General features: G+C 44.5%; 1 protein-coding gene across 2 annotated transcripts; it reads left to right on the forward strand.

The window, feature by feature from the left end:
• Positions 1 to 65: 65 nt before the first annotated feature.
• On the forward strand, positions 66 to 26,207 carry ankhd1 (ankyrin repeat and KH domain containing 1). 2 transcript variants are annotated; one of them, XM_069696949.1, is made up of 39 exons: positions 66 to 515; positions 4,051 to 4,204; positions 10,959 to 11,115; positions 11,262 to 11,424; positions 11,595 to 11,742; positions 11,825 to 12,058; positions 12,192 to 12,286; positions 12,930 to 13,085; positions 13,377 to 13,458; positions 13,721 to 13,912; positions 14,047 to 14,156; positions 14,310 to 14,397; positions 15,141 to 15,268; positions 15,369 to 15,512; positions 15,610 to 15,712; positions 15,834 to 16,096; positions 16,254 to 16,541; positions 16,634 to 17,102; positions 17,217 to 17,356; positions 17,461 to 17,572; positions 17,703 to 17,848; positions 17,945 to 18,087; positions 18,600 to 18,813; positions 19,025 to 19,200; positions 19,399 to 19,561; positions 19,644 to 19,739; positions 19,840 to 19,956; positions 20,056 to 20,224; positions 20,348 to 20,547; positions 20,678 to 21,039; positions 21,332 to 21,484; positions 21,694 to 21,843; positions 22,155 to 23,742; positions 23,842 to 24,031; positions 24,277 to 24,402; positions 24,668 to 24,919; positions 25,013 to 25,197; positions 25,288 to 25,455; positions 25,577 to 26,207. In XM_069696949.1, the coding sequence occupies exons 1-39, from the start codon at positions 237 to 239 to the stop codon at positions 25,634 to 25,636; spliced, it is 8,163 nt and encodes a 2,720-aa protein (XP_069553050.1). In that variant the 5' UTR covers positions 66 to 236; the 3' UTR covers positions 25,637 to 26,207. The 2 variants fall into 2 exon arrangements, with proteins under 2 accessions (XP_069553050.1, XP_069553052.1); XM_069696951.1 differs by having other exon boundaries at positions 11,277 to 11,424.
• The last annotated feature ends 584 nt before the right edge of the window (positions 26,208 to 26,791 follow it).

Raw genomic sequence — 26,791 nt, forward strand, 5'->3', positions numbered from 1 at the left:
CACCAATAGGATTGTCAGGATTCCACACCGAGGCAGTCTTACTGAGAAACAGTGCGTATCGGGTTAGGTTGTTAGAAAGTTAATGGCTGGGGGAAAGAGATCCTCCTCAACCCTCGCTTCGGGAGAGTTTCTGGATTCCCTGAAGTAAAATCACGCAAATATCCCAAACGGAAGCGCCTGGACGGACGTTTAAGTCAACAACTAGCTCGCTAAACACACGTATCGTGAACACAAGTATGCAGGATGCAGTAGCCGGGACGGCAATGCTGACGGACGGCTTCGAGGACGAGATTGACTCGGTGACTCCTCGCTCCCCAGCGGCAGGGATGGGGGTAGGAGCGACACCAGGAGGAGTCGGACTAGGGGGCATTGGGATCGGTGTAGGTGGAAAGAAAGTACGTCTGTACGGCGAACCGGGCGGGCCTGCAGCGGAAAGACTGGATTTCAAACTCGCGGCCGCGGCCGTCCTCTCCTCGGGTCCGGGATCCGGCAGCGACGAAGACGAGGTTTCAGAGGTAGCTACCGCTAAGCTAGTTAGCTAAGCCCGACCAGAGAGCTAGGCAACATTCCTCTCCTCAAGCGCGAGCTATCGGCTAAGCTAGCGCGTTAGCTCGCAGTTGGCAACCTCCTCCCCCCCCTCCTCCCCTCCTCCCTCCCTCCCCGGGGCCGCTGATATCACACCAAATTAACCTGCTGTTTTTAACGGAATAACACCCTCTTTTTGTCGGCTCGGGTGCCGTGCGGGACGGTGCGACGTCGACAGCGGTTTTTTTTTGTGTGGGGGGGGGAGGAGGTTGGCGAGACGAGAACAGTCTTGTTCACGCTGACCGGCTGAGATGTTTTATTTATGCAGCGCAGGCTGCGGCCTAAACTCGGGTGGAAGAAGAAGCGACGACGGCCTCCCTCCCTCCCTCGCTCGCTCGCTCGCTCCCTCGCTGTCGTCTCTTCTTCCACCCGAGTTTGCGGCTCCTCCGACTGCTTTCCAGCCGCAAGCAAATGGAAGGAGCCCGTTCACCCGTCGGACGGACACGGGCAGAGAAAATATCTGCCATTTCGTAGTCGTGGTGCAATTACGTCACTTTTCCCCAAATCATGTAAATTAACTCCCGTCGTCCCTCGGCTAAACTTTTCGATCCGTTTAGATGATGTTTTTTTTTTTTCCTCAAAGAACTGCTCGAATTTTCCACAGTCGGTGTTGACAAATAACCAGCTGGGTGTTTTTTTTTTTTTTTTTCCCCTTCCTCCTTTCTTTCTTTCTTTCTTTCTTTCTTTCTTTCTTTCTTTCTTTCTTTCTTTCTTTCTTTCTTTCTCTCTTTCTCTTCATCATCCTTCGCTTCTGTCGGTCAGATGGCCACCTCCACTGTCAACTTGATTTTGCGTTGTCACATTTTGAGAGCAGCTCGAGTTCATGTTGAGAGGTCTCCCAACTTTCCATGTCTCACACACGGAGACAGAGACAGGTGTGATGACATCTCCACATCTCCGCTAATCATACGTGTGACATGTTTTATATCAGCTCTGGTGGAGGCAAAGATTACAGCAAATATTTGACTCCACTGCACAAATTTGATATGCCACCCCAAATAACCTTTTTTTTTTTTTTTTTAATGACCATGTGTCACAGAAGCTTCTTGGTGGAATTTATCAAGATATTCAAAGGCTAGACTCACTAAATGCCATGTCATAACCAAACCTTTCTGTTTATCACGGCATGTTTTGTTTAATGTAAGTTTAAAGTTATTAGGATTTCTTAGCCTTACTATTGTGTGGTTATTGAGTTCACCACATCATATGACAGCAGCAGACAGAGTAAAGGAAGTTGTTGGACTAGTAAATGTAAAATATTTGATTTGCACCAACCTATCAAAAAGGCTCATTTTTACTGGAACGCATTAAAGGTTGATGTGGTGTTTACAGACAGAAACACTATCATCAAACAGTTATGGGAGTAGATGGAATTGGCACTGCTGTGCAGTGGACTTTACCTGTTGAGCTGTCTCAACTGATATGTGACCTAAGGAGTATATTTCCAAAACACTGCAGCTGTGACAGAGGAGTAAGGATATCAGCTGATGCCATTGTTAATATATCCTGGATGTTTTTGTCTGAGCATCGCTGTGTAGTAGCAGACGAAGAAGGACCATATCAAATTTGTCAATTACATCCCAGGAAACTTAATTGAATCAAATTGCAAATGTACGTCCTCTGTGTTATGTTTCTTCATTCACCCAGTCGGCTTTATAAGGCTGAAAGAGAGCATTTGTTGTGGTGTTTTACTCCAGTGGAGAACTCGCTGCTCTGGGCAGCAGCTAAAATCTGAGCCCCAGGATTAAGCAGATGCCATTCTGGGCCTTTCCAACTCTGTGGATACCAACACTCTGGGAACTGTAGTTCATTAATAGTGAAGACTGATATCCATTGTTGATTATAAAGGCCCCGGTAAAACTACATCCCCCAGGGGCTGTTGTCCTCTGCGTTCCTATCGTATAGCTGAATTCCTCCACATTGCCGAATGCTGACTCGATTCCAACATTTGCTCTGTGGGCCAGACCCTGAAAAGCCTGCTGCAGCTTATGTATATGAACACAGAGCGGCATAGTTACTTTCTCGGGTTTTGACACAAGTTGTTTTGCAAACTGTTGAATGACACTAACTTGTCATTTATTCTGAAAATAATCCTCATTTTAGAATCTCCCATTCAAGGAGATTCAAATTGTAATGTCTGGTGTATTTGTAATTTTCAGTAAGCTAATCTATATACCAGGACAACTGCAGAAGATAAATAAATGACTTTCTCTCGTAGGTACAGTATTTGCTGCAATTTAATCTACTCACCTGTGTGGAACTGTGTAAATCAGCCATTATTGTATGGGGTCAGTACACTCAGGTGCCAACAGGATGCCTCTCAATTGAAATAAAAAAAACCAAACAAAAACCCGTTTCCCAATACAAAGTTACATCTAACAAGAGAGCTCTGATCATTTTTTTTTTTCTAATTTGTAATCTCAATACAGCGGCTGTAAATTGTACAGATTGTTCATATTTCTGAGGTGAGCATATTGGCAGTTTTTTATTGTAGAGATTTGTTGAGATATTGGTCATTTTTAGACCGACCTGAAATCCAGTGAATAAGTTACTTTGCAAACACGTGACGATGTCCAGTTGTTACTCTGAAAGTGACTGAATATAAACAAGTCTCTGTAAAATTTGTTCGGAGATGATGTTTGTTTACATTTATGATTTATTTTCTGATATGTATGCATTGTTTATAAATTATCATATTTCTGATTTGAGCTACAAAACTGGACTTCATTTGTAATTGTGACTAGATGATAAACATGTAATACGTTTCCACCTCTAAGTTCCACTCTTCAGTGACATATTGGAGTGTAGCTACAATTAATATGGTGAAGGATATTGATTTGGGCTGTAGTCACATTTAGAAAAATATTAATCACTGCTGCAGCAGAACTTGGTAGTAAAAAAAATTGTAGTTTTCATAAAATTTGTGTTTAGTATGTTTTCTCACTTGTTTGCTTTTCATTTTTTGGGGAGCATTATTTTTTTTTGTAATTTAGACTGTAATACGTGATAGCCAGGGGGGCCACAGCTCAGGTATGATCCTGGTGCTGTACTTGGGCAGCTGACTCTCAGCTGAATCTCTGTGTGTGCAGGAGCTGTAATTCCTGGCCGTAGCACTTCCTGTGCTTTGACTCTCTTATCCCTCTGCTCCTTTTTGTTTTCCCTCTGTTGAAAGAAACTGTAAATATACAAGAGCCACATGTCTGATCTTTTTATAGTTTGAGTGTGTGGAGGGACACTTTTATACAGAGTAATGTAAATAATCATTTCATGTTTTAAGCAATATACTTTCACATTAGTGTGTGATTAGTTCTCTTAAAAAAATATTGAGCCAGATATTGAGGGTCATTTTACTTGCTCCAGGTCTTTTTAAATGATAGCTTGCATGCCATGTAAAGTTGTGACTAAATACTGCCTTGAAAATAGCAGTGAAAGGAATTCTGATTTGTCTTTCTCCGTCTTTCCCAGGTGGAGTCTTTCATTCTGGATCAGGAGGACCTGGATAACCCCATCATGAAGACAGCGTCAGAGTTGCTTTTGTCCAGCGCCACAGACGGAGTAGATTTGAGGACAGTTGATCCAGAGACACAGGCCCGACTTGAAGCTCTACTGGAAGCTGCAGGTATGACTGCCTCGTCCGCACCTAATTCACCTTAAGATCTGACACGGTGTGTTCATTTGTAGGTGATCAGTTTCTCAATGGCCACACCTATTTTTTACACAGCCATTCTTAGCTTGTGCTCTGACATACAGTAAATTTGAGTAAGTGAAACCACACCTTCCAGTCTCAGCTTTTTTCTCTTATTTCCAATCCCCAAAAAAGTAGAGGGCTCATGTTGCTTAAGGCCTAAAGCCGATATGGCAGCAAGGAGAACCTGCCGGTTCTGTAAGTATCATATCAGCACATAGTTTGAAAGTGATTTGGTTAAATTAGTTTGATTACAATTTGTAATCTCAATGTAAGAAGGTCTGTGTAGATTAATCCATCAGGGCTGGGTGTCCTGGCCTCGTTTGGGCCTGTGAACATCACCGTGCAGATTAACGCTGGGACATGCTTGAGCCTCCACAGCATGCACAGAGCTTGTGTTGAACGGCTAATGACTAATCTCATTCTATTCCCCTTTCTCCCTGGTGAGTCCCCACAGAAGAGGTAGAAACTGACATAATCTGTTTGCTTAAGTTATTTTACAGCGTATATAATTAAAATCAATAATGATATTAATAATAGTGTTTCTTAAATTGATTTGCCAGGTTTCTTGTATTGTTTTTGTATCATATCAGCAGAGAGAGCATAGTTTGTGTTTAATGGTTGTGGCAAGAAGATTGGACAGCCTCTCTTCATTCCTCGCATGAACATAGTGGCCAAATACCAAACCTGTCCAGACCATCACCAGGGAAGATGCCAAGCGTCTGGTGATGTCTGTGGGCCTTAGACTTCAGGCAGATATGCAATTAAATATGATGGTGTGGTGACTTTGTTTGGGGTTATTTACATTTTTCCAGTATATTTGAAACACCTCAAATTGGGAGACTCTGTATTAAAAGAGCAACGGCTCCCACTGTTAAGTTTTTAATTGAACGTGGATGTAAACACCTTTTCGGTGTGATGGAGTTACAGAGCATAATATACAAAAACGTGACACCGTCACGCTACTTATACAAGATTGTACTTAAGTATTTTCCTCTTGTAGTTAATGAGGAGAGGCTGTTCAAACCCTTCACAGAAAAACTTTTAAAAGCACAGAAAACCATCAAAGGAAGGCTGTGATGTGTAGCCTACCAAAGACAATATTAGACTTATCACTTGTCGGACATATTTCTTCTAAATTGAACTGGCTTTACTTGTGATATAGAACTAAGCTTACATGGTGCAGCCCCATAATGTAGGTAGAAATATATTTTATGTAGATATCAGATCGGTATTCGTGATCTGGTGAAAAATCTTGATGGTGACCTTCATTTCTTTGAATAACACATTTCGATGAATTGCTTTGTATTTGGTTAGGTGTTCCCTGCTTGCTTTACAAAGTCTTTTGTGTTGTAAAGGGGCTATAAATGCCCAGTATACTTAATTACAACAAATGCAAGATGTAAGACAAGTCACTCATGCATTATTAATGAAGGCTACTGTTACCACTAGCCATACTTGGGTGACCTTGACTAATATCTTTCATTCTCTTTACTGGTTAATATAGCTGTAATGTGAGTGATAAAATGTCAAAACTGCCGGTAGTGTACAAATGTAAAACCAAGTCAGCATTAACTAATAAAACTTGACTCTGAAAAGAAGCACAATCCCTGAAGGTAGTAACACAAGTCCTCCTCAGGTCATAGTTGTCCATTACATACACTCAGTGGCCACTTTGAAGTGAACTTGTACAGTCTAGGACAAGTGAATGTAACTACTCTGCCATAAATACATATTTTGCAAAGGTGAACTACATTTTATCGATATGTTTCTAGTTTAGGGTCTTCCCTATTCACATACAGGGCAGAATATTAGAAACAACTCTCAATATAATGCAGTCCCGTCCAATATACAGTATCACCACCACTAAATATGAGCAACGTGCTAACATCTGTTACAGTTTCGAAAAAAACCTCAACATAATGATCATCATAAAAGTCAACTAAATGGCAGAACAATAATATTGGATTGTACAGATCTATCTAATAAAGCGGCCTCTGAGTTTATACCACAGTACTTTATTGTTTTGTATACAACGCCTTCATGCTTCTTAGATTTTTAGACAGTATCAAGCCAAACATTGATGTTGTAATGTATTATTATTGCCCTGCAGGCTTCAGGCTAGGGGTCGGCTGTGTCGCCCGTAATTGGATGATGGGCTTTCATGTGTTCTTTTAGAACAATTTTTCTTACAGTCTGAAAGCAGTGACAAAATCAGAACGGTGGTTACGTTCAGGTCCATTTGAAATTAAATGTACAGCACAAGATAATGTGCTTAAAGTGAAGGGATATGAATACTTTCTCAACCAAGTATGTGTTTTTGAGATCTGTGTGTGTGTGTGTGTGTGTGTGTGTGTGTGTGTGTGTGTGTGTGGTAACCAAATACCTCAATGTCAGTATTGCAACAGTATTGTAGGGATGACTATTAATGTTTTCACAAAATATTTACACAGAGATTTTGGATAAATAATCATTAGTAACGTGAATATAATGAGTAAGTGGGTAAAGGTAAAGAATACAACATCTAGAACAGTTTGGGAAGTTCAGAAGATTATGTCACTTTACTGTAACGCAGCCTTTAAAACCAGAAAAAGACTACTTAGTACTAGAGCCAGAAAATGATCCCTCAGGGACGAGGATCAAAGCTGTTGTAGACCAGTAAACAAGATGCGTTGTTTCCTGGAGTGATATCTATTCTATATCGCTGGCACAGTGTACTGCATGCTAGAGCTTTGAAAAGGACAAAAAAAAATATATATATATGGATATATAATATTCTGCATTTGGAAGTCAGGAGAGGCAGTGCTGAGGATTCCTTTGGATTTATCATGTCTAAACTGCAGGTCTGATGTCCACTGAAAGCACTGAGTCTTCATTTGACTTGTGCTTCAACAGATGGAGAATGAACTATTTTATTTATTTGGTTTTCACACCTCAGTAATGCGTCATGAACTGTGTTTCTCTTTCCTAAGCTGCAGTGCAAACTTTATTAAAAGAGCTCCCAAAAAAGTAGCTGATCAACACTGACGTGAGAACGATATTAGTTTAACAAAGAATATATTTTTGTTGATATAAGGCTATTGCCTCTATCTGTACAGTGTTGTGAACAGGCTTTAATTAGATCACAATAAAATTATGTCTTTTGAGGCACGAATCGGGCAGGAGCAAATGGAAGCTAATTAACTACTAAAAACGTGTAACATAAATAGATGGAGACATCGACAGAGACTTCCATGTGAAATCTACACAATTATGAGCTGAATCAAGTCAGCAAAACAGCAGAGCCTCACCTCAAGTGAGCCGCTCTGATGAGCGACCAGCGGATACAGACGCACTGCATTGACTGTCTGCAGTGAGCTCTGGCAACTCTCATGCCAACGCTGCAAAGGTACGAGGTGATGTTCTCTTGTTCAATGACCGGCTGCTGCGGTGTATAAAACGTCTTCCGGCCTTGACATCGAACTGTCAAACTCTAGTGTTCTTGTTTTGTTGTTTTGGTGGACTGCTGTCATGCCACATGAAGCAGAAACGTGTGACTTTACTCATATTAGAACATATTGTACATGCAAATACATTAAGCAAACATTTTAATAGGACAATTTAGGGGAAAAGAAAATATAGTAAAATAATATAGTATGGCAAAAATAAACCCCCCCAAAATTGACAATGCATCAAAAGAAATATAAAAGAGTTTAAGTTTAATTTTTTTCCCCCTAAAGTAATTAATACAATAAAAGACATGTAGACAAAAAAAAACGTACCTCAAAAGCTAAATGGAAATCGCATACAGCGCCGTCTGTGGCGCTCGCTGACCGGTTCGTGTCGGTAATCAGGTGGTTGAGAGGTATTTGTGATCTTGTGGCAACAACCAACAAGGTAAACGGGGCTTTTAGACCAATTCCTGTGCACACAGTAGATGTCAGTGTTACATGTGACTCTTCTGATTATGGGAAACTGAATAAATCACAGTAACTCGTAAGCCGAGGCTTACCAGCAATAAAAATGCTGGATCTGAAGTTGGTTGAGACAATTTTGATGTTGTTGCACAGCAGTATGCAAGTTCATTCTTGTTTAACAACTACCACCTTGATTGTTTTCATTCATGCATGCGAGTGTCTTGCAATGCCAGTTGTTTATTCTGAGAGAGCGTTTGGCGTATATTCACCTGTAATGACACATTTTCTTTCGGTACAAATAGATGGAACATCATGTTGTTTGTGTAAACATGCCAGAGGTTTGGGTGGAGCTGGACAAGAGCAGGTGCTTATGGGTAAACACACTGAAGGAAGTGTCTTTCTTTTTCGTTAGCCATATAAGTAAGTTAATAAGAAGGTAAGAAAGTCTGAAGTATCTGTGAATAACTGAATGTGAGCAACATTGTGCTGCAGGCTTGGCAAGTGTCACCCAGGAAGTAATGATACTTTGTAGCCATTTAAAAAAACAAAAACAAACAAACAGTAACTAGCAAACATTTAAACTGGGTGCCAGTATGCTGTTGACAATCTGACCAAGAGAAATACAACTCCCGTCTATCCCGGCTTAGTGAGCAGTTTCACTACATGTGAAACTCTTTTTTTTTTTTTTTATTATTCAAGTTGATTCATGATTATCAAAACATTTGCCTTTGTTCAGAAAGTCTTAACTTTAATGTTGGCTCACGCTGGCTTTTGTCAAACACTGGGTAAAACTTGACGTTATAACTTGGATCAAAAGGTTTACTCTGATTACAATCAAGTGTTGGTGGTACAATAGGTGAAAGTAGCTCAGTAGGTTGCCAGTTTGATTTGAACCAACCAAAAACACGTTTGTACACACACAGGGACATTGTACTCGCCTAAGAACGAATTAAACCTAAATTGGTGAAAGTTGGTTATTATTTCCAGTGTGATCTACAGCTGTAGTCCGTTATTGTTTTAGACAAACGCGTCAAAAAATATAATCACCCTCAGTTGCTTTCTTTGTTTTCCTCCGAGGTGTTTATAGTACATGAAATCCCTTTTTTGTGTTCAGTCTGTTTTGGTTCAGTGAACTTGCATTCTCAGAGATAAACACAATACAGTAAATCTTTAATGATCAACTTCCTCAACCTCTTGTTTCCCTCGTGCCTCGGGGACTGTTGCGAAATCCTCGTCTGAGAGACGGACTAAGTTTAGCTCGAGTCGCAGGCCTAGTGGTGAAAACAGAGGAGGACCTAAGGGCTGCAGCTCACTTATGCCTGGCTAATGGTTGGGTTCAAGATGAGGCCCACATGTTCAAAGGCAGCCCTTTTTTTTTTTTTCTTCTTCTTCTTCTTCTTCTCTCTTTACTTCATTTCTACACATGCCCTTAAAATGTACACGACCACACTCGTACACAAACCCTTGAATGTTGGGAAATGGTCCGTGTTCTGTTTTCTGAAAGAGATCTTTCAATGTAGGTCATTAGAAAAAGCTTTTTGTACTGCTTGCTCTTGTTTTTCATTCCCCTCCTTGGCTTTCTCCTCTTTCGTGACAAACACACATACTCAAACACATTTTTCTCTCATATGTCATTTTTGTTTTCTTCCCAGTTGTGCGTCTCTCTCTTACTGACCACTGTCTCCTGTTTCTGCCTCTCTCACACTCACCGCCTCTTACTGATCTATAATTCACATAGGATGAGACATTTTTCTCTTCTACCATTAACAGCCTGAACCTATTGTATGAAGACTACTATAGACGACTAACATTACCTCCCTCACTGCATTCATGTTGTTGGAAACACAGATTGGATTCCCATTGTTGCTCAGTGAATATTGTCTTTTAACTGACTATGAGAAAAATAAAGAGTTAAGAATCATAGACGTTGCATTGGATGTGACGGTAGGAATTTTTTCTTATCGCAGTTAAAAGTGACGTATTCCCGCAGTTTGACAGTTCACTACAAATGTCCTCCCATGTTCCACTCACTGGTACACGATGTGCTCCGTCAGCTCCCGTGCAATCGTATCGTTTTTAAAAGCTTTGTAATCCATGTTTGAACTGCAGCGGCTCTGTGGGAACATATTTTTTTTCTGCATTGAAAACACTTGTTGTTAGCAGGCCAGTAGCAATCCCATGAGGCCCTGGGATGAGTCTGTCGGCCAATCAGTGGCTGTGTTCCCGATCTCAAACACATTGCACAATTGAGTTTGACCCCATTCGTCTTATCAATACACCCAAACTAAAATTAGTAGAAATATGTAGAATAGCGTGGTAGTGTAATAAATAATATATACAAGCGACAAAACCCCTTGAACATATGGTTGAAAGAAAGTCGATGATGATGACTTAACAATGGTTATTGTGTTTGTAGTTTATGTTACACACCATGTGCACTTCTGTAGCTTTCACTAGGAAAAAAAGAAAGCAGTGACGACAGTAATGAGCGCAACGATCAATCGGCATCACATGACTGGTATTGCAGTCATGCATTTATTGTCACAGACCTGATTGGAAGTAGTGAAAGGATATATATTAAGCCATATTAACAAATGCTTGTGTGTGTGTTTTCTGTGTGTGATTTTTTTGTTTTGTTTTTTTTGTTCTCTTTTTTCCTCTTTGTGTATGCTGCTACTAACCCTGGATTGGATTGGCTGGACTGGACTTGCTTCTTCATCTGGTCTGGTGTGGTTGTGCTCCCCTGTGGTTTGCATTTCCCTACGCACCTCTGCCCTTTTGATGTTCGGCAGGCATCGGTAAACTGTCCACTGCCGATGGTAAAGCTTTTGCAGACCCCGAAGTGCTACGCCGACTGACGTCATCTGTGAGTTGTGCCCTGGACGAGGCTGCAGCCGCCCTGACCCGAATGAGAGCTGAAAACACACTCAACGCCGGCCAAGCAGACAAGTATGTATCTTGCCCTTACTGTACTAAGTCATCTCTCAGTATCTAGTATATTTGCATGCGTGTATGTGTGTTTCCTCCCTGGAAGCGACTGCGTTATTGTGAGGCGTATGTGTGTTCACCTGCCACAGTGGCAGTAATTGTAGCAGTCTGGTTATTTTCAGCCGTAGTTTAGCCGAGGCGTGTTCAGATGGGGATGTCAACGCTGTGCGCAAATTGTTGGACGAGGGACGGAGCGTCAACGAACACACAGAGGAAGGAGAGAGCCTGCTCTGCCTCGCCTGCTCGGCTGGCTACTATGAACTTGCACAGGTATAAAGGAGAAGGGTTGGAGTGGTATATGATGTCGTATCATTATGAATCACGTGTTTTGGAGTATGGTTTCTGTTCCCCGAAAAAACAAACAGTCATGATGTTTATTGACGTAATGAGGAAATCACTTCTTGGTGACAGACCTCATAACTTTATGATTTCATCATCAGGTGTTGTTGGCCATGCATGCCAATGTGGAAGACAGGGGCATCAAGGGGGACATAACGCCACTTATGGCTGCTGCCAGCGGAGGCTACGTGGACATTGTCAAACTGCTTCTCGTCCATGGGGCAGATGTTAATGCACAGTCCTCCACAGGTCATCCTAATTTCTCAAATTCAGAATTGTTCCTTTATTCTGTGTGTTTCGCAGTCAGCTAAACTTCTCCGCTGTCTTCCAGGCAACACAGCCCTGACGTATGCATGTGCCGGTGGCTTCGTGGATGTGGTGAAGGTGCTGCTGAAAGAGGGTGCTAACATCGAGGACCACAACGAGAACGGACACACACCTCTTATGGAGGCAGCCAGTGCTGGCCACGTAGAGGTGGCCAGGGTACTCTTGGAGTATGGCGCCGGCATCAACACACACTCCAATGAGTTCAAGGAGAGTGCTCTCACACTTGCCTGCTACAAAGGTCAGAACTCAAATATGGTGTAAACGGTTTGTGAGTCTTTTTGGTTGTGTTTGTCAGGTGATTTGCGATTTTACATCCTCTTTGCAAACAATGGTTGAAAAGTTTAGAAACTGGATTTTTGTTCCTCCTGCAGGACACTTGGACATGGTGCGTTTTCTATTGGAAGCTGGAGCAGACCAGGAACATAAAACAGATGAGATGCACACAGCACTGATGGAAGCTTGCATGGTGAGCATCTGACCCAAACCTTATTCTACATTTCACACCTGAAACTTGCTATAAGACGCCAGATTTGCTGGTATTTGATCGTATTTTTCTTTCAAATAAACATCGCACTGTAAAATTTCAACAATTTCCTTTTAAGTTGGTCACCAACATCATCAAGATTTTGTCGCATTGTACACCTTTTGGGTCACAGAACAGATCAGAAATAAAAACCAGTTCAAAATTAGCCTTTTTATAAGCTAACCAGAAGAGCAGAAGCTCAACAGCTGGAGTCACTTCGTGTTCATGCACAAACATTTTCACAGAGCGCTCAGCCCAAAATAGACTGAAATCCTCAACTTGATTTTAATTTCAACCTTCTCACCCAGGGAGTCTTATTTTGTTTTTCATCCAGCCTGGTCCACGAGAATAATTTCCATCCATTATCTCGATGGACAATAATGATTGCACTATTTTAAATGTATCAATACAGACCTTGCCTAAAAGTTAAAAAAAAAAAAAATAGTTTTGTTTGTATTGTAGTCTCCCATCTTGAATTTGAATTCTGAAGTCTCAGACAGGTTGCATTTTAGCTCAACTGGAAAGTGGTCCCATATATTTATTCAGGTGCTTATCTCTACATTCTCTGTGTGTCTCGCTGTCCCAGGACGGCCATGTGGAGGTGGCACGGCTGCTGTTGGACAGCGGCGCGCAGGTCAACATGCCAGCCGATTCCTTTGAGTCGCCGCTCACCCTCGCAGCATGTGGAGGACACGTGGAGCTCGCAGCCTTGCTCATAGAGAGAGGAGCCAACCTGGAGGAGGTATGCAGAGAGACAGACACGTAGATACCAACACAAGTATGGGAAAGATCAAGGATCTGTATCTATAAACACTTACCTCCATAGTGCCTTGGTACTATTGGTATACAGTGTAACTATGCTTTTCCAAAATGGAAATTTTGATTCTTAGTAACATTTAATTCACATTCATGAAACAAATTGCTAACTAAAGGCTAATTAGAACAAACACGAGCAAACCAGGAAGATCACAGAGTACACAAGTCGAGCTGATTTCCACACCAATGAGTAATCTTTGCTTGTGCCTGTGTCAAGGTTAATGATGAGGGCTACACCCCCCTGATGGAGGCAGCCAGAGAAGGCCATGAAGAGATGGTAGCGCTGCTGCTGGCACAAGGTAGGAAGCTTTCTTCTCACATCTGTCAAATGTAAAATTAATATCAAATGCCATTCTAGTGAATAGTTTACACTTGTTTGTATTTGTTTTATCTGTGCTCAGTCCTTTCTTTTCTTTTTTTTGTTTTTTTGTCTGCTTTTGAAAATGAAAAAAAAAGAGAAGAGTCTGTAAAGGGACATTGACATGGTTATGCTCCAATTATTCATGTTTTGCCCTTTTTGAAACCATTTCATTTTCGTTCTTTTCTTGAAATGCTGTCCAGGTGCTAACATCAATGCGCAGACAGAAGAGACCCAGGAGACTGCTTTGACTCTTGCATGTTGCGGAGGCTTCTTGGAAGTGGCTGACTTCCTCATAAAGGCGGGGGCTGACATAGAATTGGGCTGCTCTACACCTCTAATGGAGGCTGCACAGGAAGGCCATCTGGAGTTGGTTAAATACCTACTGGCTGCAGGTAAGCAAGAAGAATGAAGGCAAGGAGCTGCAGATAAAGCAGAACAAAGAGACAAATTGTGTGCTAAACTGTAGTATAATTTCTTAGTTATCCCTATGTGCTTACAATTCTAATCTCTTGTTTTTGCCTTTCAGGAGCAAATGTTCATGCCACCACGGCAACAGGTGACACCGCGTTGACATATGCGTGCGAGAACGGACACACTGACGTGGCGGATGTGCTGCTTCAGGCTGGAGCCAACTTGGTACGCCATACTCTTAAATCCCCTTTGTCGATACTGACTGTTTAGTGTGCAAATGTCCATTGATTGAACTGAGCATCGTCTTCTGTGCCTGTTGGCCCTTTTGTATAATTCTGTACTAAACCTAACAAATGCATCTTCATCCTTGTCCTCTAGGAGCATGAGTCTGAAGGGGGGCGGACGCCCTTGATGAAGGCCGCGAGAGCAGGACATCTCTGTACAGTGCAGTTTCTCATCAGCAAAGGTGCGTTATTGACGAGCTGTAAAGGTTTACTAAATGAAATGCATTCTTTTAAAAATCACTATTTGTTTGAACCTAAACCAACTAAAAATATACTTCAGTGTCTTTCTTGAAAAGTTGAGATGTAGACTGTTGATGCTTGTGAAACATTGGCCATTTAATCCACATTTGTGACTTCAGTTCAGTGACCTGAATAAAGGAGCACATATTTCCTGAGCTTCATCCTGTTTCACAAAGACAGTGCACTCCATTAAACTTACCACCTACGAGTAAAACTCAAAAACTCCTGACCACTATCCAATGAGTTATTCCTTGTGTTGTCCTTTTGCACTTTTCAGCTATTCTTTCAGTCCTCTGGTCTTGGTGACTGACTTCCTTGTCTGTATATGGCAACCTTATGAAGGGAATACATTTAAAGCAGGTCTTCAATCTGGGTAGAGGCAGTTTTATGGGAATAAAATTGGTAATTTAATAGAGTTAAATAGGTCGTGATAATCTCATTACACAAGATCAGAATTTAATTTTTTTAAATTGGATTATGTTGATTTCAGCAATTTACTTTATCCTACAAGGACTCCAAAGCCTGTCAATTTGACAGTGTATTTTTCACTGATACAATTACCTTTGCAAGTGACTAGACACCTCCTAACAGATGAATTCATATTTGTTGTATTACTTGTGTTCTTGATTACTCTCAGATGTAGTGAGTGAGTTCATGTGTTTACTTGTGTTCTTGTTCTGTCCAGGTGCTAATGTGAACAGAGCTACTGCCAACAATGATCACACAGTGGTGTCTCTGGCCTGCGCTGGAGGACATCTGGCTGTGGTGGAGTTGCTGCTGGCACATGGGGCGGATCCTACGCACAGACTCAAAGTAATGCACACAGCGTGGATGTTAAAAAGAACATTATGGTCACTTATATGTGATTAATGAAAACACGCTATAAATACTGTCATGTTTCTCTCTTTTGTAGGATGGTTCAACCATGTTGATAGAAGCTGCTAAGGGTGGTCACACCAATGTGGTGTCCTACCTGTTGGACTACCCCAACAACATCCTGTCTGTCCCCGCGCCCGACCTTTCCCAGCTCACACCCCCTTCGCAAGATGCCTCTCAGGTACATACCACAGTATACCGAGTTTTTAATGTTATTCTGGGGAAAAGATTTGTTTTTAGTAAAGATCGTTAGTCTAACATGTCTTCTGTCATAACAGGTCCCTCGTGTCCCATTCCAAGCTCTCGCCATGGTAGTGCCCCCTCAGGAGCCCGACAGAGCCCCATCAAACATCGCTACACCCCCACCCGTCTCCAGCAAAGGTAAACAGTGCTACGAGCTCTGTGTCCCAACAAGTGTTCTCTTGAAATGAAGTTTCAGACTTCACTAAAACATATTGTTAACCCATTGTAATGCACAACCTCTCTGATCTCCTTTGTTCAGGCGTGTCTAAACAGAGACAGGCAGCCCTTCAGCCCGGTGTCCCCAGCTCGGTTGGCCGGGGGCCTGAAGCAGAGCCCCTGCCACCCTTCCACTTGTGCCAGCCTCTAGAGTGCATTGTGGAGGAGACGGAGGGAAAGCTGAACGAGCTGGGCCAGAGAATTAGCGCTATTGAGAAGGCTCAGCTACAGTCGCTAGAGCTTATTCAGGGGGAGCCGCTCACCAAAGACAAGATTGAGGAGCTGAAGAAGAGCAGAGAGGAGCAGGTATGATCCATCATCCACTGAAGATCTGAACTCATTTTGAATGTTCTTGGTAAAATGAACATTACCTTACAAGCTAATTTTCACTTGAATGCTGTTTTACATGCATAGCACCGTAGCAGAAGTCAGTCAAACAAGGACCTGTCTGTTTTCTACTTAGGTGCAGAAGAAGAAGAAAATCTTGAAGGAGCTGCAGAAGGTTGAGCGCCAGCTACAGCTGAAAACACAGCAACAGTTCACCAAAGAGTACATGGAAGCAAAGGGCTTAAAGGAAGAGCAGGAGCCTGGGCAGAGCCAGGGGCCAGGTCCAGGGCCTGGAAATATGATGTCTCTTCCAGGGCCCCTTCCCACCACAGCAGGTGCCCAAACACACGCTGGCTCGGACACGGATGAAGAGGCCAACAAAGATGGAGAGCAAGACGAGCAGCCCGGAGAGGAAGGGGACGAGGTGAAATCCTATAATTATTATTTGTAATGTTAGTTCCCTGACAGTGTGTTTATAGTCTCCAGAGGCTTAAGGTGCTTTCTGTGCATTTTCAGGAAGAGGAAGATGATGACGAAGAGGACGGTTCCGAGGAAGAGGCAGACGGAGAAGACGATGACTACCCCAAGCTTCCTCAGGTTGGCACTATCCTCTACAGGGATGGGCCCCAGCCGCCCCAGCAGCCTCCTCTGCCCCCTTCGCCACAGACTCAGCCCCAGCCGCCTCCTCCGCCTCTTCAGACTGCCTTTGTCCCTATCCAACCGCTGCCAGACTACAATCCTGCAGACTACCCGGGAAGTACCAGCCCAGAGCTGCAGAGGGTACTGGTGGGGCAGCAGATGTTGGGTCAGCAGCAGCAGCAGCAGCAGCAGCAGCAGCAGCTGCAGCAGCTGCAGCAGCTGCAGGGTCAGGGTCAACCGCTGGCTGGGTTAGGCCCAGGAATGATACCTCAGCAGGCTCCAGACGGGCTCATGGTAGCTACACCTGCACAGACGCTCACAGACACACTGGATGACATCATGGCAGGTAGGAACATTTCTATTGGAAGATGTCTTGAGACTTCTGATTTTTATAACTAACTTGTTATGAGACTCTGGTACAACCTAAGCTGTATGTTTGGATATATTTTCTCTGTTGCAGCTGTGAGCAGCCGCGTGCCCATGCTGAACACTACAACTTCGCCCACACCCCTATCCCAGCCGCCCTCACAGACGCCCGCAAACATCGCCTCTCCCCCATCGGTTCTGCCCCTCTACCCCTCTGTCGACATAGATGCACATGTGAGACACAACACTGCCTGACATGAAATCTTAAAACTGAAAATGCAAGTGAATACACCTGCACAAAGTCATCATCCTGTTAAGAGATGCTTCCCCCCCCACAGACGGAGAGTAACCACGACACGGCGCTGACGCTGGCATGTGCAGGAGGACACGAGGAGCTTGTGTCTGTCCTGATCGCACGGGGAGCCAACATTGAGCACCGGGACAAAAAAGGTATAAAAGTGATGATAATAAAATGTGTACGTGAAAAAGACTTCTCATGGTATTATGAATATTTGGGAAGTACGAGTTGGGTTTTAATTCATAGTTGGGCTTTCATATAACACAAAAACTCTTTCCACAGGTTTCACTCCTCTGATCCTGGCTGCCACTGCTGGCCATGTGGGAGTGGTTGAGGTGCTTCTGGATAAAGGGGGTGACATTGAGGCTCAGTCAGAGAGAACCAAAGACACACCCCTCTCCCTGGCCTGCTCTGGGGGACGCCAGGAGGTAAACACATCGTCTTTCAGTTTACCCTCATAATAGTGACCTTCCGGCTAAACGTATCCCCGGCTTTAACTATGTTGTGTATTTTTTGTTGGACAGGTTGTTGAGCTGCTGCTGCTGCGGGGCGCTAATAAGGAACACCGCAATGTTTCAGACTACACGCCTCTTAGCCTGGCTGCTTCTGGGGGCTACGTCAACATCATCAAGATACTCCTCAATGCTGGAGCTGAGATCAACTCCCGGTGAGCCACACAAACCACTATATACAGTTCAGGCCACACGTCCTGCCATATCAGGTTAAAATGAAGCAGAAAACCTTCTCTTTAGTCCGAATGCTACTACATGTTTGAGATCCTAAAAGTGAGTGAGTGAGTCTGTAATTTGGAGAATCTTCAGTTTTTAAACCACACGGTGCCACAAGTATAGCATCTGAGTAAAAGGTGCTTTCAGGTTTCAGCTGCAAATACACGAGAAGTAGCAGCGTAGTGATTACGTCCAACTTCTATTTGATGAATATGGAAACAGTATGGCAGTACACTGATAAGTGAAACACATGTTGAGTGCCAAAATTGAAATAAAATCATGATATTTACTAAAACAGAAACTATGCTCCGTGTTTTAACAAAAGAATCACCATGATAAAGCAGTCCCTCGTATAGCATCCACTCCATTTTATGCTTGTTAGTGCACATTTAACTGTTGGCGTTTGAATTTAGTTTTTGGTCTCTAAAGAATATATTTACTTTTTCACCAGGACTGGCAGCAAGCTGGGAATCTCTCCTCTGATGCTGGCAGCTATGAACGGTCATGTGCCGGCAGTGAAGCTGTTGTTGGATATGGGCTCGGACATCAACGCCCAGATTGAGACCAACAGAAACACGGCTCTGACCCTTGCCTGCTTTCAGGGGCGCGCTGAGGTGGTCAGTCTGCTGCTCGATCGCAAGGCCAACGTAGAGCATCGCGCTAAGGTGAGGAGTCTTGTTCACATGTACCGAGGCGAACGAACTTCCACTTACTTGATTTAATGATTAATTTATATTTTTTGCTGGATATCCATTCATTTATATTCATCCTTTTTATATATTCTAATAAGTATAATGACCGGAATCAATATTCTGGTCCTTTTGTTTCTGGTACATCTAATGGTCATCTTGCTAACTGATTCCTTGCTTCAAACAGACCGGTCTAACTCCTCTGATGGAGGCAGCTTCAGGAGGTTACGCAGAGGTGGGCCGAGTGCTGCTGGACAAAGGTGCCGATGTCAACGCTCCCCCTGTCCCATCCTCCCGAGACACTGCCCTCACCATTGCTGCCGACAAGGGCCACTACAAGTTTTGTGAGCTTCTCATCAACAGGTGAGTGCTCTTGGGCCTTTCAGTATAGAGCCATGTTGTAGTTTTCTTATTATGAGCACAATAAAGGCACACGTTTGGTGAATTTTAACCAGATGTTGGCCATAAAGTCAGCATGTTGTATTTATCCTGGGTCCCAACCCCATCAGCTAGGTGGTTTGCTTTGACTTCTTAAAGCAACACTTGTTTCTTTCTTTTCAGGGGTGCTCATATTGACGTACGAAACAAGAAAGGGAACACTCCCCTCTGGCTGGCGGCAAATGGCGGTCACTTTGACGTGGTCCAACTCCTGGTGCACGCCAGTGCTGATGTGGATGCAGCCGACAACCGCAAGATCACCCCGCTCATGGCTGCTTTTCGCAAGGTGCACAAACCTAAAATAGTGAGTGGGTCATCCTATACTTTGGCGAGCGTCTGTTTACTAACCATTTTCCTTAACCTTTCAGGGTCATGTGAAGGTGGTGCAGTATCTTGTGAAGGAGGTCAACCAGTTCCCATCAGATATTGAGTGCATGAGATATATCGCCACCATTGCTGACAAGGTGGGTATCGATTTCCTTTAGTGTCATTAGTTGTTCACAGCTATTAAACTGATAGTGATTGAGATATGAGCAAAGCTCTAACTCCAGCTGTTTCCTGCAGGAGCTGTTGAAGAAGTGTCATCAGTGCATGGAGACTATTGTCAAAGCTAAAGACCAGCAGGCAGCTGAGGCCAACAAGAATGCCAGCATTCTACTCAAGGAGCTCGACTTGGAGAAGGTAATGTCAGACCCTATGGCTGTGCTTCGACAGATGAAAGCGTTCTGCAATACATGGATGGAGGAAGGCCAACATTTTTTCTGTGACTCTGTGTAACAGTCCCGAGAGGAGAGCAAGAAGCAGGCCCTGGCTGCCAAGCGTGAGAAGAGGAAGGAGAAGCGCAAGAAGAAGAAGGAGGAGCAGAAGAGGAAGCAGGAGGAAGAGGAGGGCCAGAAAACTAAGGAGGAGTGCTCTGAGATGCAGGAGCAGAAGGAGGATTCAGCTGATGGTACACTTTTTTCACTTTTAACTCTTCAAAATAAAAGTTTTTTAAGACTTTAGGTTATATTTTTACCAGAATAACTCGCTTGATCACCGTTCCTATCTGAACATTACTCCTTCCCTCCCACAGAATCAGAAGTCCCTATCGAACCACCCAGTGCAACGACCACCACCACCATTGGCATATCTGCCACCTCCACCACTTTCACTACAGCTTTTGGTAAGAAGCGAGCGAGTGTGGCCACGACCCCAAGCACTAATCGTAAGAACAAAAAGAACAAGACCAAGGATTCAGCACCCAATGAACCCATCATATTACAGGATCCGCAGGTGAGCACGGCTGCCTCTGCCGTTTCAGATTGGTAATGGCTCAGTCGATTTGATTGTCCTGCATTTCACATGCAGACTGGAACTACCCTAATGAATAACAAATTATGACGACCTGTGCATTTCTTTTTAGGTTGCACTAGCACAGCACAAGGCTGACAAGAACAAGATCCACGGTGAGCCGCGGGGTGGGGGTGGGGGAGTGACAGGTGGCAACAGCGATTCTGACCCCTTGGATAGCACCGACTGTGCCAGTGAGAGCAGCAGCAGTGGGGGCAAGAGTCAGGAGCTCAACTACCTCCCTGACCTCACCTCCTCCGCCTCCTCCTCCTCCTCCTCTTCCTCCTCCTCCTCCTCCTCCTCAGCCCCCTCCTCAGGAGCAGCCCAGTCCCAGGCCTTCCTGCCCGGCCCAGAGAAGAGACACTGTCCTCAGCCGCCGACTGACGGCAAAGTGGACAATAAAGTCATAGTCTCCATCTCAAAACCAACGCAAAAGTGAGTCCCTGAAGAACCAGAACACATTTATCATCTGACGTGTGCGTGCGTGTGTGTGTGTGTGTGTGTGTGTGTGTGTGTGTGTGTGTGTGTGTGTGTGTGTGTGTGTGTGTGTGTGTGTGTGTGTGTGTGTGTGTGTGTGTGTGTGAGACACTAAGTATTTGGAGTAAGTTCCGTTACATATATTGTCACTTCAGCCAGTGTCAACCAACATGATAAATACAAATATCTTCATTAAGTGACATCGTATCAGTGAACCAAATGGTCATGAGCGCTGTCTTTTTTGTCACAGAGCTCTCGACACAAGCGACTCCATCTCCAACTCCTTACCCTCTCCATTCAAGACCATGGCTCTTCCCATCACCTCGCCCAACAGTAAGCTCAGCCTCACAAGTCCCAAGAGAGGCCAGAAGAGAGAAGAAGGTTGGAAGGAGGTGGTCAGAAGGTCAGTTTACAAGTTTCAGCCCACGTGTACACATTTCTTTTGTCCACTGTCAAATTAAACATGTCCTGTGGATTGTGTACATCCCAAGCATATGCATTGCTTACATACAAAGCTAATTAATTTGCACGTTTTTAATGACTTGTGTACATTTTGAGTACTTTCATCCCAGTGCACATGTAAACCCAAACATTTCTCTGCTTCCTTTGAAGATCAAAGAAGCTGTCTGTGCCAGCCTCCGTTGTGTCTCGGATCATGGGTCGAGGCGGCTGCAACATCACAGCCATCCAGGACGTGACAGGAGCTCACATTGACGTGGACAAACAGAAGGACAAGAACGGAGAGAGAATGATCACCATTAGGTAAAAACAATGCCCCCTGGTGGACTGTAAAACCATTGCAGCTGGAATATATCAGTTGGTTAGATGCTTAAAGCACATCAGTCTTTCTTAGATGAAAATGGGACAGTACAAATCTTTGAAACATCTCATCACCATATACACTTAAACTGCTTAAGACTAGCACTGCAGGGAGTACATGTAACAAATGCATACAAACGCCCGCCCGCAGTTTGGTATGTCGCAGATGTTTATCGGGCTAAAATATCAATGTCATCATGTGTGACTTGTTACGCACAATCACATTCTGAATAAAGTGTGCTGTTTTGCTCCAGAGGTGGCACGGAGTCTACAAGGTATGCAGTCCAGCTGATCAATGCTCTAATCCAAGACCCGGCCAAAGAGCTCGAGGACCTGATTCCCCGGAATCACATCAGAGCCCCAGGCTCCAAAACCACCTCAGCCTCTTTCTCCAGTACCGCAGGGGCCACCAGTGGTTCAACCACCGGGCCAAAGGCTCTGAGCTCATTGGTCACCTCTACAGGCGTCTCGTTTCAACCCTCCTCATCCTCGTCTTCATCCTCCTCTCAGGCTGGGGGAAAGATTGGGAAGGGGCTGTCATCAAACGTCAGACAGCCTTTCCCGGTGTCTCTGCCGCTGGCGTACGCCCACCCTCAGCTGGCTCTACTGGCTGCGCAGACCATGCACCAGATCAGACACCCTCGGCTGCCCATGGCACAGTTTGGTGGCACCTTCTCTCCTGCCGCCAGCACCTGGGGACCCTTCCCCGTGCGTCCCGTGAGTCCCGGCAGTGCTAACAGCTCCCCCAAACACAATGGAGGAACCAACAGCACCGGAGCCCAGGCCAGACCCAACTCGACCCACAGTGAGCACAGCAGCACAGCCGGCTCAGGAGCCCTCGTCACGACCACCAGCACCTCCATTGCTCTTAACACATCTGCAGCCGCAGCCTCGTCTCATACCCCGAATCCTACTCCGTACAACCCCCAAACGAGCGTCCCCACTCCTTCCTCTGTCAGAAAACAGCTGTTCGCCCCTGACCCCAAGCCTGCTGGTGTCACCCCTGTGTCTGTCGCTGCTGTTTCCATCAGCAACAGTGGCAGTAACACAGTACGAGGCACAGGTTCTCCTGCACATCACAGCTCCAGTACAACCACAGCGAATACCCCTCAGCAGTCCCTCGGACCCGTTTCACAGCCCCCCATCCAGCCACCTAAATCGGAGCCCAGTGTCGTTGCCCATCCTGGAAAGGACAAGCCCTCTCTATCTGTGGAGAACCAACCCGTTTCTGTCAGTGAGAGCATCAACTCAGTGGGTTTCATTGCCCCTGCCATGGCTTTAGTTTCCAAGCTAGAGCCTCGACAGCAGTTACCTCCTCCACCCTCCTCTGCACCATCAACAGAGGCTCCGTCATCCCTCCTCAACCCGCAGCCCAACTCCCACCTTTCCTCAGCACCTCCCCCAGTCCTGTCACACAATGTTGCACACCCCAACAACACCGTACCCCACTTCTCAGCTCCTGCACCCAGAGTCTCCCATCGTATGCAGCCACCAGGGCCTTACTACTCCCTTTCTGAGCAGCAGCAGCAACAGCAGCAGACGCAACAACAACAGCAGCAGCAACAGCAGCAGCAATCTGTGTTCGTACCCTTCAGCGCTCAGCAAGAACCCCTGAAACAAGCCCCAAACCAAACTTCCCAACCAACAAGTTTGCCTCCACAAGCCCAGACCCAAGCTCAAGCCCAGGCTTCGGGCTCCCTTCAGGTCTCTGCTAATCTGGGGATGATAAACGGCTCCCAGATGCAGCATGTCGCCAGCGCGGGCAAGCCTCAGCAGATCCCCCCCAACTTCGGTCCTGCAGGTCTCTTCAATTTCAGCAGCATTTTCGATAACAACAGCCAGGTGAGTTTTAAGTGCCAATATCAACACGCGCCTGAAAATACACTTCGACTTTAAACCGTTTCAGGTGACAAGTTGTGATCACTTTTGCTCGACCCGCAGGTGGGAAACAGTCCGGTGTGGGGTGCTTGCCATTTGCCTACTCGATCACCTCCAGATCAGTCGTACTCAGGCCCACCAGCGTACATGAACATGGGCCAGATGGAGAATATGATGCCTCCACCGCCTCCAGACAGCTCCAAAGCCCCTGGCTACCGTTCTGCCTCCCAGAGGATGGTCAACAGTCCCATTGGTACAACTGTGTTTCTTTTAGTTCATATAAAAGATCGTTTTGTGGAGGATTATTTCTCTCTGAATTAAAAAAACAAAACAAAACAGTTCTTAAGAGGAATTAAACTAACGACATCAAAATGGAGGTAGTAACATGCAATGCAACCAAACATGTAGAATTGTAGAAATGTACATCTTAACAGTGGGATAATGTTTTTAGTAAGGTGACATGTTGAGTTATAGTTTTGCTCATTATGCAACCCACAGCGCTAACCAGCTACGCCACCAGTATCTCTGCAAGCCCGGTGTACCTGCACGGTCATACAGCGGTTGGCACGCCCTCATTCAGCAGACAACACTTTTCCCCTCACCCATGGAGTGCATCCACATCAGGTATGAGGCTCACACACTTTGTCATGACCTTTTTCTTTTACATTTTCACCCTTGAAATATCTAAATAGATTTTTTTAGAAAAGCAGTTTTGTGACTGATCCTTTGACACGTGGCTTCTATAATTCTTTTCATTGTCATGAATGAGATGTATTTTTAGAGGCTTATTTTCTTTTGTATCTTAAAGGAACTTTGCAAACCTTTCTGTCAATACTTTGAAATGTCTAAAGTTGAACTTTTTCTTTCTGTACCTCCTCTTTTCCACCAGGTGAATCTCCTGTCCCACCTCCCTCCACGGTTTCATCCTCTGCCCTCTCCACCTCAGCTGTCGCCCCTCCTCCCCAGCCCAAGCCGGGCAGCTCCTCGCAGCAGGACCGGAAGGTTCCCCCACCCATCGGCACAGAGCGGTTGGCCAGGATCAGGCAGACGGGTTCGGTCAACCCACCTCTCCTCACAACCAGCTACACAGCATCCGTTGGACAGGGGGGCATCTGGTCGTTTGGGGTTGGCAGTGCTTCAGGTAAAATCGAAACCCAAACATGCACGGTGTTCCAGTCACGTTAACTGTGATATCCTGTGACGAGGCCATAACTCCCTGTGTGTTTTGGTGCAGAGGCCATGTCTGGTTGGTCCCAGCCCTTGATGAGCAGCCACATGATGCACCCACAGCTGCAGGCAGAGCAGTCTGCCTTCTCTCAGCACCAGCCAATGGAGCAGGACGACACGGGCATCGCAAACCCTGCTAACAACTACCACCAGCCTCAGCATTTGCCCAACAGTTACATGGACTTCCCAAAGGTAGAAGGAAGCAGTATCTCTGTCGGTCATTTGACTCCTGTTTGTCTTCCGGACACGTGTTTTACCAGCTGCCTGTTGTTATCCGTGCAGGGGATGCCCATGTCGATGTATGGAGGAACCATGCTGCCCCATCATCCTCCCATGGCCGAGGGCCCGGGGGGACCGATGTACAATGGTTTGCACGCTGGTGACCCCGCATGGAGCCCCATCATCAAAGTGGTCCCAAACAATGCAGATAACTCTGACCCACAACAGCAGGTAACTTTCAGTAAAGGGAAGGTCAAACTTGCGAGATGTGTGTCGACTTCTACACTTTATAAGCTGTAACATTTGACTGCGATTGTTCGAACACACCCCACATCTGTGCTCTCTCCTTCAGGTGTGGCCTGGTACCTGGGCGCCTCATGTCGGCAACGTGCACCTGAACCACGTCAACTAGACTGCGTCCACCGCAATCAAATGCACACAGCATGACCCACAGTGCAAACATGTAATACCAACTGACAAATATGACCGAATGAGACAAAGAAAAATTAAAACATGTAAACTTTAGTAGAGATGTAAAATTGCAGAGCGGAAGTTGAAGAATTGGAAGGTCTCTTGACGCCATTCTTTGATGTGCCTATCTCAAATAAGGAACGATAAAATTGGGCCAGAGCTGTTATCAGTGTCCCAATAATGCAAACAAACATGCGCGATCACCTGTTCAACAGGATCCATTCTCTGCGTAGTTTAGAGATTTTGACTTAAAAACCCACATACACCGTTCTTGGGCTGCGGGGGGCTCAACATGAAGTAGCTATTTAAACTTGGCCCAGAACTAGATGATGATTACCTAAAGAGAAAGAGAAATCAGAACCTTTTAGAGTGGTAAATACATGTATAATTGTTTACATACTAAAAAGGGTTAAAATGAGAGTAAATTTCATGTCGTATAGTGGCTCTACTTTATGTAGCCTGTATTAATGTGAAATATTTACCTTAATATTCAATAAAAAGATTGAAAAGTATTTGTGTGCTGTTGTTCTTGATTTATTTTCACGTTTCACCTGTGACTCCTGAGTCTTCAACAGACAGAAGAAGTCTTGGTATTTGTTTTATCTTCTGAAATGATGTCATAATTGGCTCGTTTTGGTCAAACCCCCCCCCTCCCCCCTCCGCTGATGGAATCCCTGATTAGACTTCCGTTTTTGTTTATATAGTCCAAATTGAAAAACTAACAAATACTTGGGAGGCAAAATTCAGCATGTTTCTAACCTAAAATCCAACATAAATATTTTTTTGAGTTGATGACTGTTGGAAAACTGAATCTTGTATAATGCTGCCACCTGGTGGCACGACTGGGGATCTTGTGAAAAATTGTGAGTGCCAGTGGGAAGTGGAGTTTTATGTTCAGAATATATATAATAACAGTTGCCCCCCAAAAAACGTTGCTGTATTTACCTTTTTATAGTGGATTTTAAAATGGCATTTAAGTAACTATTCCATCCCCATGCTCTTTAATTACTATTTAATTTAAAAAAAAAAAAAAAAAGTGCAACATTTTGAAAATGACCTATCCAATTTCTCTCTTTCTGGCTGTGCGTAAAGCTTA

Source organism: Brachyistius frenatus, unplaced genomic scaffold (genome assembly GCF_029030835.1).
Source record: "Brachyistius frenatus isolate BFR_SWC_R1_liver_20210118 unplaced genomic scaffold, ASM2903083v1 Contig_22, whole genome shotgun sequence".
Classification (NCBI taxonomy): domain Eukaryota; kingdom Metazoa; phylum Chordata; class Actinopteri; family Embiotocidae; genus Brachyistius; species Brachyistius frenatus.

Bases quoted from the DNA above. Each gene is read 5' to 3' on its own strand.
- ankhd1 (XM_069696949.1), top strand. From the start codon at position 237: ATGCAGGATGCAGTAGCCGGGACGGCAATGCTGACGGACGGCTTCGAG. The intron at 516-4,050 runs GTAGCTACCGCT...CGTCTTTCCCAG, and splicing joins ACGAAGACGAGGTTTCAGAG to GTGGAGTCTTTCATTCTGGA. The intron at 16,097-16,253 runs GTATGATCCATC...TTTTCTACTTAG, and splicing joins AGAAGAGCAGAGAGGAGCAG to GTGCAGAAGAAGAAGAAAAT.